The sequence below is a fragment of the Aulonocara sp. 'chitande type north' Nkhata Bay genome, linkage group LG7 (genome assembly GCF_057382095.1).
Source record: "Aulonocara sp. 'chitande type north' Nkhata Bay isolate Kocher_YH1m ecotype deep benthic linkage group LG7, A_spYH_male_GT1.1, whole genome shotgun sequence".
In the NCBI taxonomy this organism is placed as follows: domain Eukaryota; kingdom Metazoa; phylum Chordata; class Actinopteri; order Cichliformes; family Cichlidae; genus Aulonocara; species Aulonocara sp. 'chitande type north' Nkhata Bay.
In genome coordinates, this window is record NC_141350.1 from 18907661 (window position 1) to 18925537 (window position 17877).

A 17877-nucleotide genomic window follows, 5' to 3' on the forward strand; every position below is an offset into this window, starting at 1 on the left:
GTCCAGTTGGATTCTAACAATTTGAGCTATTTAATTGTAAAGTTTTATCATCTACAGACTGCAAATATTCAAAACAAAATATAATTTATATATAATTACAGTATGCTGTATTGTTTAATGACAAATTTTTATTTGTACTTTATACAAGAACAAATAATGGATTAAATAAAGGTTATTCAAAGGCACCATGGATGTATTTTCTTCATTTTTAGGTAATTTTCTCAGTTTCGGTGTATTTTATTATAGGGTGTTCTATATTTAGCCTTAAATGACAATATGTTGTCAACTTGAAACCTTTCTCCTAAACCTCACAGACCAAACTTTCTACATAAAACTTTTTTTGTGAAGGTTAAACAGAAAATGTGTAATTTTTCTGGATTTTATGGACACGAAAATTTCCGATATACTCATCAAATTCTTTTCAAAGAAAATAGCTAATGATTACATTCATATTTATGAAAAGCATTCTGAGACACTTGATAATATATTACAGCATTTTATAATAATCTACGACAGAGCGTAATGAGTTCAGTATGACACACAAACGTTTTCCAGTTTTAACATTTCCCCGTGATTGCTATGTATTCAAATGCAGGGCTAAAGGTTGCAGAGTTTCCTGGGTTGCAGTTAACATTCGAGGAGGGAAAAATAAATACTGACATTTGGGGAAGATTAAATACTAGCGTTCAGAGCCTTTTTTCTGGCTAGACCCCCTGGGGCTTTTTAAGTCCCACATAATGATGACTTTCAGTCCCAGTTGGTCTCCTACAGTGTCCAGACTGTAATGTATAATATCAGTGCAGGCACAGGGCAGTGTTCAGGGTAATGCCAGGCATTAAAGACAGGAAAAGCTCATGCAGAGGTTTTGTAGTTGGTGAATAGATTGTAAAGGACTCTGAGGGTGGACTTCAGGTTCAGGTTGACGACATCTAGAAAAGAAAAAGCAAAGATTATTGAAGTCTGGTGTCCCCGAACTGGTTTGGGGAAGAAAACGATTTCCTTGTCTTGGCATGTTTGATAATTATCTTAATAAGAAAAATTGGATGGCTGGAATACTGAAGAACAAAATAAATAGCTATGCTACCATAAAATCAGATTTAAAATGAAAAGGAGCCAGTTCTATCATTGCTGTTAGACTGTTTCCCTCAAAAGGTTATTTGTAATTTTGGAAACTAAATGGTGCTTAAAATATCTCCCAAAACTTTGCAAATTATCCTTAGATGATGTATTACTTCTTACAAAGAGATTCAAAGGCACAAAAGGACTTTCTGTTCTCTCTGCAAGCATCACGTGTTCTACATAAGAGCTTATTTGATTATTAGAATTTACCAAACTAGCCTGCCTTAACAGAAACTGAACATTCAGCTTTCCCTGTTTGGGGCCTCCTCTCTTGTTTACAATGAACCCACAGATGTGGAAACGACAACCTTTACACTGATCAGAGCATTTATACTGCATGCTGTGCGCAGTGCAGTAAATGCTTGAATAAGGTATGCCTCTAAACACAGATATCAAGGTTTTTTTGCTCAACTGTGTCTTTCAATATCTACATTAACCTGTCACTTCATTAGGTACACCTTGCTAGCACTGTGTTGAACCCCGTTTGCCTTTAGAACTGCCTTAATTATTAATGCCATAGATCCAACGCAGTGCCAGAACATTCATCAGAGATCAGAGATTGGTCCATATTGACATGATAGCATCACACAGCTGCTTCAGGTTTTGCCAGCTACACATCCATGATGTCAGTCACCTGTTCCACCACATTGCAAAGGTGCACAGATCGAGACTGTGGAGGTCATTTGAGTTCACTGAACTCATTGTCACTTTGAGATGATCTGAACTTTGTGACATGGTGCGTTATCCTGCTAGAGGCACTCGTGAGAAGAAGGGTAGACACTGGTTATAACGTGATAGACATGCTCAACAACAACACTCAGGGAAGCTGTGGCATTTATGCTTTAATGCTGTTTATCCCAAATTTGTTGCCTTCCTATCACCTCGAGGCAGTCTGGAGATTTTCCTCTGACCTCTGGCATCAGCAATGTACTTTCTTTCTTTTTTTTTCAGACCATTCTGCATAAACCCTAGAGATGTTTGTGTGGGAAAATTACAGGGGATCAGGAGTTTCTGAAATACTCAGATGAGCCTGTCTGGCACCAACAACCATGCTACGTTCAAAGTCACTTAAATCACCCTTTCCCCCCACTGAACTTCAGCAGGTTGTCTTGGTTGTCTACATTTCTAAATGCACTCAGTTGTTGCCATGTCATTGGCAATTTGAGTTAACAAGCAGCAGAACAGGTGTATCTAATGAAGTGGAGTATGGTGTATATGCAGTATTTGTGAATTTGCAGTATCCGACAAGCCTATGCAGGCTTGCTATAGCTATTCATTCATTTCATTAATTCATGAATTTGTTCATTGATTTTTTTCTTTACAACAGGAGTTAAAAAAAAACCTTGACTAATCACTGAAGGGAAATTCTTCAGCTACAGCTGCAAAGACTGCAAAAACTGTGCAACTAAATTAACAAGAAAAAAAATACTATTGGTCAAATTTAAATTCAACACAAAGAGGAATTCTGCATGGCAACACAATGGAAAGAAGGAACCGTTGCAATGCTCAGTGGAAGACTTCACCTTAAATTTTGTTCAAGTGATCAATCCGCTGTATCAGATAACATAATGAATACGTTTTTTAACCAAATTCAGACCTTAATGATTTCAAAAGACTAAAATATGACAAATTAAGGAAATCATTTGTCATATTTTGGTCATAAAGCAATAAAGTCTTATTCAATTCATTTTAATTTCCTTTAATCTCTAATAAAAGATATGGATATGACTACAAAATGCAACTTAGAGCTGAACTAACTCAGCAGCAGCTATCCAGTTTTAGAGTGTAAGACAAGGTTTCCACCTACTGGACAACTTTTAAAATTACTGCTGCTGTAGCAGATCAACAATACTAACCCTGTAAATTATGCGATTATGTAATACAACAACAAATACCTTCTGGTCTGGCTTTGGGTTTCTTTAGGCCTCCTTCCTGCATCAGCTCAAAGGCAAATGCCACATTGTGGACCTTAGAGGGGAAATAAAAATGGCAGTTAAAAGCGACTTTCATCACCTGCTAAAAATCCTATTTTGACTTTTTAATCTGAAATCACCTTCTGCTCAAAACTCTCAGGCGTGAGGAAGAAGTTATACAGTGGGACAAAATAGTCTTCCAGCAGCCCCATCAGTAAAATCAGGTAAACTCCATCAGCAAACTGGAAACACACACACACACACGAATATTGCACATTCTTTAAAATAAAAAACAAGCACACTCTGCTCAAATAAATATTATATTATATGAAAATCACAATCTGAACCAAGGATAAAACATGCATGAAAAATTCATAGATTGTCCTTTGACTTTGATAATAAGGGCCAAAGGTTCTACAGAAATCTTTTTACCTGAGATTCCAGCTCAGTAACTTCCAGATTCAGCTTGTTTAGGTGTTTGTTCACAAAGGTGATGAGTGACTGGAAGCACATTCAGATCATTATTAAGTATTACAACATGACTGCCAACACATGCAAGTCCTAGACATTATTATTGTAGGAAGGAAAGGTATCCTTTTTTTTACCGTTTTTACCACGTTAAGCTTGTCAGGTGCATGATCCAACAAAGTGTCAAATGCATCTCTCTCTGTGGCGAAGAGAAAAAAACATCACGGTTAAAAGTGTTTAAACGGTTTCATATTTTAGGAATTGTCAACCATGTCAAAAAGAAGACAGATACCGCTATAATCTCCCACCTCTATGTATAGACCTTAGCTGATTGGTTTAGATCAGGAGATCTGATTGGAATATGGTGTCAAAAGGTCTGTTGCCTGTCTGTCTTTTGCTATTAAGAGTCTTCTTTGTTTAATTTTTACTTAAAACTTATTACTGTCATGTTTTGACCTATTCTACTGTGATTAACATAAGGCCGAACTCATCATCAATGATAATCTAAGCTCTAAGCCCAGATCTATAATCCCAAGCCTATGGACAGGCTTGGGATATCACTGGGTGATATCACTGCCTGAACTCTCTTACGCAGCTTTCTTGTCATTTCTTTAACTATTCTTCAGCAATAGTTCTGCAGGTTCTAGAAAGACGTTCAAAGCTCTTTGGATGTTGACTCGCTGCCTTTTGTTCTGTTCTTGTGTTGAGTGTTGCAGCCCAAGCTCTGAGGAGGCCAATCCATGAGTAATAGCGATCTATTATTTTATTTTTTATGCTTTTACTGCACTGGTAGTGTGTTTGAGATTATTGTCATGCTGGAAAATGAAGCTGTTGCCAATCAGAAACTTTACAAATGCTACCGCATTGTGAATCAAAATCTGATGTTCCACTGTCACATGTCTGTAGACACTCACTGTTTTACCTCTCTCCTTACTTCCTCCGCATATAGTGATGATAATCTGAACCAAAAATTAGATATTTGAAATGATCACTCCATAAGACCCATATCCCCTGATTTTCAGTCCAGTAGTTGTGTCATCTGGCACACCTCAGCCTTTTATCTCTGTTTCGCTTCTTGAAGAATGGCTTCTTGACAGCCACCCCTCCGTTTCAGACCATTTTAGAAGGCTTCAGTGAACAGCAGATGGATCAACTGAAAGTCCAGATGCATCGCTAAGGTCTTTGCTGGATTTTTGCCATTTCTAAAGGAAATGACTTTCAGTCATGTTTATCTCCTGTAGATCATTTTTAGGCCTGTCATTTCTCCTCTTGTCCTCCTCGTTTCCAGTTTCTGAACAGTTTTTTTTTTAACTTCAGATATGTCATGTTTTCAATTAATGGCTCTTTTGGAAACACATTGTTGGTCCAAGAATATTATTTTGTATTATGTGTTTATGTAACAGGCTGCTAGCAAAAATTTCCCTAAAGATAAAATTTAAAATAGTTTCTTTGCTGAGTTGTCTGATATGTGTAGACACACCACTAGCTCATCCCTTAGTTAGGTGCCTTTTTAAAAAAAACTTGAATGATTCATCTGTTTGTCTTAAACAACTAATATTAACTAATGTACTTGCTTTTTATTCACTAAAAAGAACAAATACATTCCTCTGAAATTGGTAAAAGGACTGGTTCCTATATAGCGTTTGTTACTATATCTGAACTCTATACAACATGCCTCATTCACTCAAGACCTTTTTTCTATGTCTAGGTGCTTTTCATCTAACACACTGATGGATGCATCAGAGAGCAACTTGGGGTTAGTATTTTGCCTAAGGATATTTGGCATGCAGACTCAAACCACTAACCTTCTAATTAGTAGAGGACCTGCTCTACCTGCTGATCTACAGCGACCTCAAACTGGTTACGTCTGGACTACAAATGAGTGAAACAGCAGCCAGTGTCCAAAGAAAAACCTTGAAAGACATCCAGAAAGCCTGGAGAACTATTACTCAAGACCACTTTCAAAAAAATATAAGCCTGCCTCCTTGAAAGCAAACTAAAACGTGCTTGTTTATGACTCTCATATAGTATGATTTCCATTAGGTAAAGCAGGGGTGGGAGAACTCCAGGCCTAAAGGGACGGTTTCCTGCAGGTTTTAGATGTGTCCTTGATCCAACACAGCTGATTTAAATGGCTAAATTACCTCATCGGCATGTCTTGAAGTTCTCCAGAGGCCTGGTAATGAACTAGTCATTTGATTCAGGTGTGCTGACCCAGGGTGATATCTAAAACCTGCAGGACACCAGCCCTTGAGACCTGGAGTTCCCCACCCCTGAGGTAAAGGCTGGAGCCAGGCTAAGTCTTTACTGAGCTATTAATATTTCATTTATAAAAATAATTGAACATTTTCCCAAGATAATGATTGTTTTAACAAAAATAATAAATGCTAAATAAATGAAGTTCAGTATTTCCACAGTGTTAAAGAGATGTGTTCAGAAGCTCACCAAATCTTCCCATCATCATTCTGAAAAACAAAAAATGAGAAGAAAATATCAACAACAATTCTTTTTCTCTGTGCACCTCGTTTTCTAGCCTCCAGTTATGATGCAATGCATCAGATGCTAGTAATACTTAGAAGCATAACTACTAAGAATCAGCTCTTACTCTGTGGTGCTCGTCAGCTCCTTGGTCATTAGAGCTGTCTGTAGGATGCCTTCTCGTTTCTGCACAGACATGCGATAAATTCTACTGATTACATTATTACATGAGAGAATAAATACATTTGATGATACACCATTATGATAATCACATGGGCAGTAAAAGAAAAAAGACAGAAAGATGAAGAGAGATAGAAACAGCTGTCACATGCCTCATTGTATCATATTTTGGATTGGTCTTGGCTATTTGTGTTTTTACACAGCTCTTTAGTTGATGTAAGATACCATCAAAACAATTTCTAATGATTTATTTGTGATTTTTAAAACAAATCTCTACTCGTTTCCATTTTCTCTTATTTTGGTTGTAACTCAATTTAGTGTAATTCAATTTTATTTATATAGCACCAAATCACAATGGCCACCTCCAGATGCTTTATACTGTAACATAAAGACCCTACAATAATACAAAGAGAAAAAGAACCCCATTAGCAAGCACTTGGCAACAGAGGGAAGGAAAAACTCCCTTTTAACAGGAAGAAACCAGGCTCAGGGAGGGACACAGATGTAGGGAAACTGATGGGAGACTTTACCTTGACCACCACCACCTGTACGGAGACGTGCTCGGGCAGCCTGATTGGGGCCTGGAAGTGCATAGCGAGAGCCACCAAAAGATAGATGATAGCCACCAGGTTCTTTGAGTGGATAGCTGTAAAAATAAATAAAGTGAAGATTAAACCCTCTTTCAAAGAGTGAGTTCACATAAAAATGTAAACAATTTTTGAAACTTTTGAAAAAACACCACTTTTCAAAAAGAAACACCGAAAACCTGCAGCTGACAAAGGATAAAGCACGACTTGGTGTAGTAAAGTCATTGTTAACAACACAAACTAAAAGTGCTGATGGACTCACATATTGTCTCTTGTGAGGGGGAGTATTATTCAGATTTTACAATCTTTTCTGTGGCTCTGACAGAAGCCTTTCAAAGTCTGAGAATAAAATCCTAATGATGATGATGACTCATGGTGATTATCATATCTTAGGATGGATGCAGTTGAAAGATTTTTGTTAGGAAGTGAACATCTGATGAAAGATGATGAAAATTCCAAATATATCAACCTCTAATGCTTCAGATGTTTTCTATGTTCCTTAAGAGTTCTGTAATTCATGCATATCACTGAAGTCAGCACAAAAACTCACAGTCTACACTCCACTCAACGGTCCAGCCATGAGGCCTCAGCACATCGTTGACAGCTTCTAACACCGTCTGAAGCTTCTGTTTCTGGCCAATTTCTGACTGCGTCACCTCCGCCACGTTCAGCTTTCTGCCTGACAACTTTTCTGTCGCAAAAACAGGAAAAAGTTGTGTTTTACCACATAGAGAAAAGTAAGAAAGCATCGAAAAATTAGAAGCTAACAGATTAGGTCTAGTTAAAAAAAAATGAAATAAATAGACAGAAATATCCTTTGCAGACAACAATGTGGATCTATAAATGCAGACTAACTCTGTGAGGCTAAATTTTCACAAAGAACCAAAGTGACAAAGGAGCGTGAAAACTAAATGCAAGAAATCACACATCAAAATTCACAGAAAATATTTTCTTGCTGTGCATTTTAACTGTTGTTCTTAACACTTCAGGAACATATGCAATTATGTATGCATTTTGTATGAACTGCTTCTATCTAGATAGATAGATAGTAGGTAGTAGGGGTGCAACAATACTCGTATCGATATTGAACCGTTCGATACAGTGCTTTCGGTTCGGTACGCATATGTATCGAACAATACAAAATTTTTAATTTATTTTATCAACTTTTCTTCTGACGATGCTGTCTGTGTTGAGCGCTCAGTGGATCTGCGTTCGACTACTCCGCCTAGGCTGCACTGTCGAGTGCAGATCCACTGAGCGCAAGCTAGCGAGACAGAAGTTAAGCTCGTGGCAACGTGGCAAATTGAACCTCCCCCACCCTCATTCAGATCTGGCCTTTGGAACTATTTTGGTCTTCATGTGAAGCATGACCCTGAAGGTAACCGTCATGGACAAAAGTAAAACAGTATGTCGGATGTGCCACGCAATGCTCAATTACATTAGTGAGAACTACTGTGTTAGCACAGTTAGCTCGTTAACGTGTTGGCCGTCCAGCCCCACGCACGGGCGATTCGCTATAGCTCGTTAACCGAGATTTTCCGTGTTGTGCCGTTAACGTCATTTCAGATTAACGCTGACAGCACTAGTGGGAACACAACGAATATGACTGCACATTTACTCCGATAGCATCCTAGTGCAAAGACAAGTGGAAGCAGACAAAAACAACAAGCACGCATGCTACAAACTTTAGCCGAGTCATTTAGACAGCCGTTAGCACAGGATTCTCCTTATGGGGACCTGATATGTTTAATATGCTGCTGAGAATATAGCCCAGAAGAAGCGGATAGTATAGCTTTTATTTTGGAAAGAGACATTTCTCTGTAATAAACTCTCTTTTCCAAAGATGAGTGATTCCTCAATCAGATAGATTTATTTTTTATTACTTTGTTGTTTCAGCAACATTAAATTTAAAAACTGTACTTTTCAGTTAAAATATATATTTATAATTTTAATAAATGACAAATTAAAAAGGCATGAACATTTTTTTGTATCGAAAAAAATATCGAACCGTGACACCAAAGTATCGAACCGAACCGTGAATTTTGTGTATCATTGCACCCCAGATAGATAGATAGATAGATAGAGAGATAGATAGATAGATAGATAGATATTGTAACTGTTATACAATTAGTTGAAATGCTGATTTGTTAGTGTTTAACAGTTTTAAACTGTAATGACAGAATCCAGTCACAAGGGGGGATCCAAAGACCTTACTAGACACTGCAGCACAATGAAGAAGACACATTTCAGGCAACAAAGGAATGTTTATGTTGTTAACACAGTATATTAAACATGTATTTTACTATAGTGTAACTCTAGAGATGTTAATGTTTATAAAGTGTTCACAAAAATGTTTCTACAAGCAGAATCCTGAATTGAATTTATGATACTTCTCATCACATAATAACAACATAAAAATAATCAGACCCCATCTTATCTTAAAGACCACAGGGTATCATTTCACCCCAATAGGAGACTTTGTTCATAGCCTGCAGGCGTACTTGTAGTTCCTAGAGTATTTAAGTGTAGAATAGGAGGCAGAGCCTTCAGCCGGCAGGCCCCTCTTTTGTGGAACCAGCTCCTAGTTTGGATACAGGAGACAGACATCCTTTCTACTTTTAAGATTAGGCTTTAAAACTTTCCTTTTTGATAAAGCTTATAGTTAGGTCTGAATGAGGTGACGATGAATGCTCCCTTAGTTACACTGAATTAGGCCACGGTTGCTGGGGACTTCCCATGATGCACTGAATGTTTCTTCTTCACTCATCTTTTTTCCCCCTCTCTCACCCACAATATCTTTACACACTAGTTACTACACTTTAATCATCAGTTGTTAGTAATCTGTCTTCCACAGTGTGTCTTTGTCCTGTCTTCCTCCCCTCACCTCCAACCAGTGGCAGGAGACAGCTGCCCCTCCTCAGCCTGTTTCTGGCAGAGCTGTCTTCCTCTTAAAAGGGAGTTTTTCTTTGCCATTGTCGCCAAAATGCTTGCTCATAGTGAGCTGTTGGGGTTTTCTTTGTTTTTCTCTGTATTATTGTAGAGTCTTTACATTGCAATAAAAAGCACCTTAAGGCAACTGTTGTTGTGAGTTGGTGCTGTATAAATTAAATTAAATTAAATTAAATTAAATTAAATTAAATTAAATTAAATTAAATTAAATTAAATTAAATTAAATTAAATTAAATTGAACTGAACTGAACAACATTCATGCTCAATGCTCAACCAGGATAATATAACTTTAGTGGGTATTAATTCAGCTGTTTTTTTTAATTCAATTCAATTTTATTTATATAGCGCTAAATCACATTAGCAGTTGCCCCAAATTTATACTGTCACCATTAGAAGATAACACTGCAGTACTACTTCAATAAGAAATCATCATGCAATAGGAAACTCTCGAATATAACCAATGTTTGGTTTATTGAAAATGCATAGTTTAACTAAAGCAACAGATTGCAACAACCAGCCAATTACACCATCCATAATTGTGATATATTTTGTTTGTGTTAGTGCAGCTAGTTCTAGCATTAATGTTGTGCTGTTGTAAGTTTGATGTTAGATGAAAGTTTATGATTAAACTTTGCATTTTCAATACACTCAGTGCTGACAGAGCGCATTTATTTGATATTTTCTAAAACTGCAAATATTGTAAATCATGATCAGTGATTTTGAGAGGAATCACTCTCACCAAATAACTTCTGGAGTACTTGTCCATCATAACAGTCCTCCTCTAGGTCCTTGACTATGATCCTCTCTTCCTCCAACTCACTGTTGATCCAGTCGATCAGGACCTGGATGCACATCAGAATACAATCGAACTTTGAACAGTTTCTGTACTCTTGTTCTTCTCGCATGATTTTGTCATTGTTCTGATCGCACTGAATCAATGCAGAGATGCTTATGCACAGAAGGTTAAACCAAATCTACCTTTAAGAGATCTTTAAATTTAGGATTTTCCCTTGATGTTGGGTCCAACATGATCCTCTCAGCATTTTCCTCTGTGGAAAACAAAATAATTGTTTATACTAGCATATATAATTTTTCTTCTTTCCAACTTTAAATGTTTTAACAGCTTTTCAATTGTAGGCATAATAATGTCTCACACAAGTACAAACTTCAAGCCACAAAAATTGAATATACAGTGTTCACCCTCACACTCCTGTCAACAGTGATTCACAGTGAAGACAAAGGCGCTTCCACTCCACCCACTTTCATTTCCTGCTGCTTCACTGTCAAACTCCCCATTAGTCAACATGTGTCAACATATTCATATTATGGTTTGTAACCCCAGTAACCTCTGACACCCAGCAGCAAAAACAGCATTTTGTTTTTGCAGTGAAGTAAGATTAAGTCTGAAATGAACACAAATAAAGGTTACGTCATATATTATATTATTAGCGGTGATTGCATGTGGTTATTATGTACATACCCAGCAGTGTATCTTCTGGATGGATGTCTGTGCCTGAGGGAAGCAAGGGGGCATTGATGGCATTCTTTCCCTCCTCATGGAGATCACTCACTTATTGAAAAAGAACAACACACAAAAAACTGTAAAACCTGTAAAACGTTCTGGCAAACAGACAGTACAGAAGGTAGACCGACAGACAATGAGATGTGCAAAGACTCTGGGAGAGAAAGAAAAGGAGGAGCGAATGAGAGAGCAGAAAGCAAACACTTGTCAGGGTTACTGGTAAGTAGTAACCCAGTAATCCTGGATCACCACAAAAATTCATGGGGAAAGCGTGGTGCCAGTTTGGTCTCTATTTGCTGGGTGTGCTCCGCCCCTCTAATGATCTGTTCAGTCGTCTAGGCAATAGTTTCACTTCCACACAGTTTTGACTTATCACTTTTAAACATTAGATTTTTTTTTTGACAGTTTGAGATTTGATGAAAGAACAATATATGAATTTACAGACAGACTATTCCTTCAATCTTATCCTCGCCGTTTCGTAAGAAGCTTTGAAAGAATTGCATGCACAGGACGTTTTCTTGGTTTCAAATATTGAAATTGATTTGACTTGGAGCTGGTGGCACAGGTGTCACACATCTGTAACTTTCTCATTTTTACTCTTTGTACTTTTATTCATTAGGAAAAAGCTAGAACCCCTACTTTACATCTTAATTTTAGAGTAAGCTGTTGCGTTTTTTGTTTTTTAAATTGGGTTGGGGAAAATTGATCACTCCAGCTAATTAAAACAAGCAGGGACTCCAACACTTAGAAATAACACACACTTTGAGTCTAGCTTTTAATAAAATCAATTTCTTCTAAGATGCTTTCACTCCCGGCTACTGTGATTCTCCAGGGATTTAAAGGCTTTTTAGCCCTAATGGCCACATTGCCTTTTATCTTTCTGCAATTTCACTTTCTAAACCACGCAAAAGGCAGGACCACAATCAGTGGTCTCAAATCTGTCACCTCACCGACTCACTGTTTATAAAGCAGCTCAGGATGGCTGAGGAAAACATGAGAACAAAAAAAACCTGTCTGCCCTTTAAGGTTTTCATATTAGAAGCATTGGACAAATTTCTCAAATTGAGAATAAAATTAAACAAAATGTGCAGCAGCGTGCTACAATCTGAACAAAATGATAACTTCAAAGCATGAGTGAAGGGAGGATAAACACAATTAGCCCAGGAGGAAGGGTCCTTGCAGCTTTATTATCTGATTCAGCCTTCTCACAAGAGCCGATAACTGGATAAAAGGCTGAATCTCTCTGCAGATCAGCAGTTTGCTTTGTAATTACAGAACTGCTTTGCTGCATTTTATCATAATTGTGCTACTTCCTCCTTTCGTGTCCCTCTGGCTCCATTGCTGCTGCTTTTGGGTACAGCTTAGTTGCTTTACAGTCACACCAAAAAAAGAAAATCTCTGTTTAAAATGGTCAGATTATTAAAGATAACTCAATTACTGCAGCAGATCTATACAGAAAAGTAAAAATACTTGTAACAACCGAAACAGCACGCTGCTGCATTTAAACCAACACTGCACTAAGGTAACAGGTTCTGGTTCCCCTTTCCCACATCCAGCTTCCCTAAACTCCAGCATGAAATTCACATTACCTTGTTGCTTCCTCTTGGTCCCACACAGGAGGCCCGCCATGTCCTCACAACAAATCAAGAAATCAACCGATTTGGTCCGAATGGCAGTGAGGGAAGGTAGAAAAATCAGGAGTGTATGTGTCCGCAGCAATTGTGTATATAAGTGTGTGTTTGTGTGTGAGAGTGTGTGAATTGCAGTCGGTGCAGCTGAGCGTCAGGGGCGTCATCACGTGTATTTCTGTCACAACCCTCCACCCCACCTATGCGGTCCAGTTACAGGAGAGGCTGAACGTAATGTCCGTGTGTGTGTGTGTGTGTGTGTGTGTGTGTGTGTGTGTGTGTGTGTGTGTGTGTGTGTGTGTGTGTGGAACAGAAAAAAAGACACCACAGTGGACCTAAACCCACCACATCATCCCGACACACTGGCTGCCACTGGGATATTAAACCATGGACAAAGACAAAGGATGACCGATGAGGTATTACAATCACTAATTTACTGTAATGTGCAACCTGTATTATAACTGCAGCATAGTGTTTAAACACTTAAAAGAGCATTTTCTAAAATGTTTTGTCTACTGGTCAGTAACTAAAGGTTACTAGTTACAGTCTAATCTTTTCACAACAGCATAAGAACTAGTACACTGGTTTCAGGGCTCGATTCTCAGGCTCATTCGGAGCCTGTTGTAATGTAGGAGATTATCAATCAGGCAGTGACTGTCTGTTAACAGTACACTAATTCAATACAAACAAAGCCTGCAGTCAAGAACGTTTATCTTACGCCAGCTTCACTGGACGTATTCGAGAAAAAAATCTGCTATACTGCAAACCGCCATGCAAACAGGGAACAGTGATCACTCAAATCAGCAGAAGCACATGGTGAAATTTCTTTTGCTTTAAATTAAAAGAAAACAAAAAGCTGTCATATGGATAACCAGCCTCCATCAAAAATAACAGCGTAAAGCAGACTGAAATCGACTTGTGTGGCTCCACAACTCCCTGAGGGGGGGTGGAGTTCTACTGACTCACAGGGGAAAGATATAAATAATGCGGCAGTATGGAGAGGACAGACTGGGCCTTAAATATAGCTCTGGTTATTTACAACAGCACAGGCACCAGTGAGCAACAGCAGCAAGGAGATCACACTGAGCTCGCTTCAGCGGCTTCTTTCTATGGATATTAAAGATGACAATTTCAACTATTTAGCTCAATAAACTACACGTTTTATTTACTTGTATTTACTCTGTCTACACTTGCATATACCTCTTCTTGCTCCTCCTGAGCTGTTCTGTTAATTTTCTCTCCTGCTATAAGGATGTTAGCGTGTTCTTTTTCTAATTAAAGAAAAGGTCAAAAGGTAAAAGGAAGTCCAAAGCTATTTAATCCAGGATAATTTTTTCAGGAACAACATATTAGCAGAAGCATACATCTGCCAACTCTTAGTGAATGTAGCATATGAGACAATATTAACGAGCCACTTTTATAGAAGAAAATGACATTTTCAGCACTCTCCAATGAGTACTGTAGTGCTTGAATTACTTTAACAATCCCCATGTTGGTACTAACTGTGCACTGTTGAACGACATTTTGCAAAAGCTCCTATTAAGAAACTTATAAATACACTTTTTTTTTTTTTTGCTGTATCCTTCAAGTCTTTATGCAACAGGATCTACAGGAATGAGCCACCCTGATCAAGTACTTGCACAACTGCTTGAAACATAAAATACATTTTGTGGAAGCTAAACTTTTAAATAGCAAATATAATGATATTTCTAAAAGCAAATCAACATTATGCTAAATATATTCTGTGTTTAGCAGTTTTGTATAAGCTGCACTTTAAAAATATATAAATATACGTTATAAAAAATGTGCTTTTTAAAAATTAAAAAAAGAGGAAATAAAGAAAATTGAAACACATTGGTAAGAAACACTGATCACTTACTGTTGTCAGCATCCATCCTACGACAACAAGGATGTGACACAGTCTTCTCATTCCCTATTCACTTAACTATCATTGTTACAACATGCCTTATGCTGACAAAAGGAAGTAGCCTTGTCAGTGAAAAACAGACTTCCTGTCAGCTTATCAAGGAATAAAGACACACTTGTTCTGTGTGAGACCAGCTCCAGAAATGCAGGACTATGAGCCAATATTAACTATCCACATACAACACCCCGGGATTGATTCTTCAAGTATCTAAACTCTTTTGAAGGGAAGGACTTCCATTATTCCACAATAACATTCCCTAAATTGGTGCTTTGGTGATGGTGGTGCAAAGCATAGTATTTAGCTCTTAAATACATCCACAGTGACCTGTTTGAGGTTAAGGATAGGTTGAGGCTTACAATGCAATTTTTACCTGATTGGGATAACTCAAATGGAAATCTTTAAAACCATGAACTGTAAAACTAAAACGCATGGAGCTTACTGCAAATAAAATGTAGTGCACGTCCCTAAAAACACAGTCATTTAGCATGTTGCTACAAATATAAATGTATTTATATGTGCGCCAATGAGTTCAATGGTACACATTTAAATACACATTTTCATGCAGCTAAATCTGATCCTGGAACAGACCACTCCCATCAAAATTTAAAACAACAACAACAACAACTTTATATTGTGTTATAGAAGCACCATCTCTCTCTCTCTCTCTCTGTTTTTCCCCCCAATTTTTTTTATTTACAGTACACGTTGCATTACATCGCCTTAAGCAACATCTTTTAATTGAGTAAGAGGAAGCGGTGCTGAGGAGTGCAAACTCCCATCGCTAATTATTCATCAGAAGTGAAGCATTTTTCCAGCAACAACTAGTCTGCTGGGCGTTTTCTTTAAGGGAGATAAAGCGTCACACCCGCAAGTAACAGAAGCCCCAGTTACACACTGCGCTCCATTAGCAACACAAACTTCACATGCCTTTCTTTTGTTATACTGATATTCCCTTCAAACGTCACTATGACTGCCTCCCTTGCACAGAACTGCGTTTTATGTGAGCTTTAATAGCCACTGACCACACAGGGGCACTGCGCTCTCACAAGCTGCAAGAACTGCAGGCACTGGTTCTGTGGCTTATTGGATTGGCTGTCCACATCTGAAAGAGTCATCACATGTAGCAATGAGAGCTGCGTGTTGGTGAAATTAATGTGAGGTTCTGGAGCTTTTATAAGTTAACTGTCACATTGCTTTGCAGCTTTCTCTTTACTCTTTACCAATCTCCTATGGATGCTAAAAATCAGGAATGGCACAGCAACCATGAAATCTGAGCAGTATGACTCTGAAAACCAAAAACAAAGTAATATATAAATTACTTGTGAGAAATGATTGCTTGGTTGTGCAAGTTATACTGATGGACAGCAAATCTAGCTCACTGAAGCAGAATATGCTGAAGCTTTAACCTCAAGTTCAAACAGCAGGACTATTACTGTAATTCACAGAACTCCACCTCTCAGTTATCATCTAATTAACTCCCTCAGTAGTCATCAGCACATTTCTTTTTTCTTTTTTAACCTCCTTAAAACTTACCGTTTTATTCGTTGTGAAAAGTAAGCAATGAAATACAGTACATTGAGACTGTAACTAATAGTTACTCCACTATTAGGACGGGAGTTATAAAGAAAGATGCAGAAAGTGTCTAACCAGACACAAAAATGCAAACGTGTTCCATCTAAAATCGCATGAATCTGATTGAAGACAACAGATCTACATAGGTTTTGGACATTTTTGCTTAATCAAATGTCTTGACAAGTAATAAATAAAACAATTTACTGAAGATCTAACGCGTAATCTATTTTCTGTGAATTATTTTGTGAACTATTTTCTGTGTATTTACAGTGACACCATGTGCTTCATTTTATGCATATTTAAGCAAATTAAAGTGGTTTGAGGGTCTTAAATACCCTTTAAAATGGGACTCCTAACCCATTAAAATGCCTCCGTGTGCCTTCTGGCGACCGCCCTTGAGTGGAGATTACAAACACATGGCTGGAGAGCACACATAGAAAGCACAAACACTGTAATGCACACACAAGCGTTAAATTTCACAGGGACTGTTGTGGGAGATCACAAAACAGTTGATAATTGTGACTAATCCTGCTAGAATAGCAATGATACTCATGTTTATTTTCATAAACCTGGATTCCGGTCTAGTGTGCGATCTATTTATATGTACTTGCCTCATGTGCCAAGCCCGTGGACTTGCTGCGAAGCTTTGTGTCACTCTTCATCACAAATAAATTGGGTTTCCTTGACTCGTGTATACGTCTTTAACTGTATCTGAACTACAATAACACAGTTTAAACTTAAAATCAGTGAATTTATCAACTGGCTACAATAAACAAGGGGAACAAGAAGCACGAGTCGGGATAAAGCAACACTGAACACCTCTTGTTAGAAGTCATGCGAACAGTCAGTGAATCAGCTGCGAGTGATGCCCACGGGAGAATATTTCCATAGCGCAGACTGCAGCACCATGGACAGAAACACGAGCAGGAAAAAGAAAAATGGGGATCTTCCATCATGTAAAACAAAAATAAGAAAAACAAAACTTCGAATGGCCCACCTTCTTTGGACTTTTTCTTCCGCACCAGGGTTCCTCCTAATTTCCCGAGAAAGGACTCGTCCTTTTTCATTTTTGCAGTCTGAGGGTTCGTAGACACGGTCGGAGCTCCGGACATGTTTGTGTGTCTCTGTGTACCTAAGCTCCCTCTCTCTCCCTCTCACAGTGCTCCGTTAATAAGGCTCACTCCTCCCTGTGCTGCGTTCAGGCACAGGAAAAACGGTCCAATCACAGTGACAACAGACAGGCAAACAACAGCAGGAGCGGCGGTTGGTGGGCATCTACACAAACCACTGATTCACGTGTGAGTAAAACCTTCATTGCTTCGCCGGCTCTCCAACAGCGCCACCCGCAGGTCGGATTGGGAAGCAACGTGTGCGTCATCCCATGGGTTTGAGGGGGTCACAACAGATAGCCTCCCCCCAAAAAACGTCCGTACCAAGCCGTTGGAGTTAACCAATAAATTACTCTTTTTACCTATCTCAATATAACGAATTATTCATTTTGTGGTGATCGTATCATTGCACAGGAGTGAAAATT

The 17877-nt window shown here is 38.3% G+C and overlaps 1 protein-coding gene across 3 annotated transcripts; it reads right to left on the bottom strand.

Annotated features, from left to right (window-relative positions):
* Positions 1-110: 110 nt before the first annotated feature.
* parvb (parvin, beta) lies at positions 111-17636 on the bottom strand. 3 transcript variants are annotated; one of them, XM_086299220.1, is made up of 13 exons: positions 17341-17636; positions 11175-11264; positions 10673-10743; positions 10434-10536; positions 7296-7436; positions 6689-6804; positions 6106-6164; positions 5946-5965; positions 3638-3699; positions 3465-3533; positions 3173-3274; positions 3015-3087; positions 111-929 (listed from the first exon to the last, which is right to left on the bottom strand). In XM_086299220.1, exons 1-13 carry the CDS (start codon positions 17453-17455, stop codon positions 853-855), a joined length of 1098 nt encoding a protein of 365 aa, XP_086155346.1. In that variant the 5' UTR covers positions 17456-17636; the 3' UTR covers positions 111-852. The 3 variants fall into 3 exon arrangements, with proteins under 3 accessions (XP_086155346.1, XP_086155349.1, XP_086155348.1); XM_086299223.1 differs by lacking the exon at positions 17341-17636 and adding an exon at positions 14724-14762; XM_086299222.1 differs by lacking the exon at positions 17341-17636 and adding an exon at positions 12806-13043.
* Between the last annotated feature and the right edge of the window lie 241 nt (positions 17637-17877).

What these genes read in the sequence shown, in the direction of transcription:
- parvb (XM_086299220.1), bottom strand. Translation starts at nt 17,455, where the DNA reads ATGTCCGGAGCTCCGACCGTGTCTACGAACCCTCAGACTGCAAAAATG. An exon ending in TACAGGTGGTGGTGGTCAAG is followed by an intron (nt 6,165 to 6,688) that starts GTAAAGTCTCCC and finishes ATGTCTGTGCAG; the next exon opens with AAACGAGAAGGCATCCTACA. An exon ending in AGCTTAACGTGGTAAAAACG is followed by an intron (nt 3,534 to 3,637) that starts GTAAAAAAAAGG and finishes ATGTGCTTCCAG; the next exon opens with TCACTCATCACCTTTGTGAA.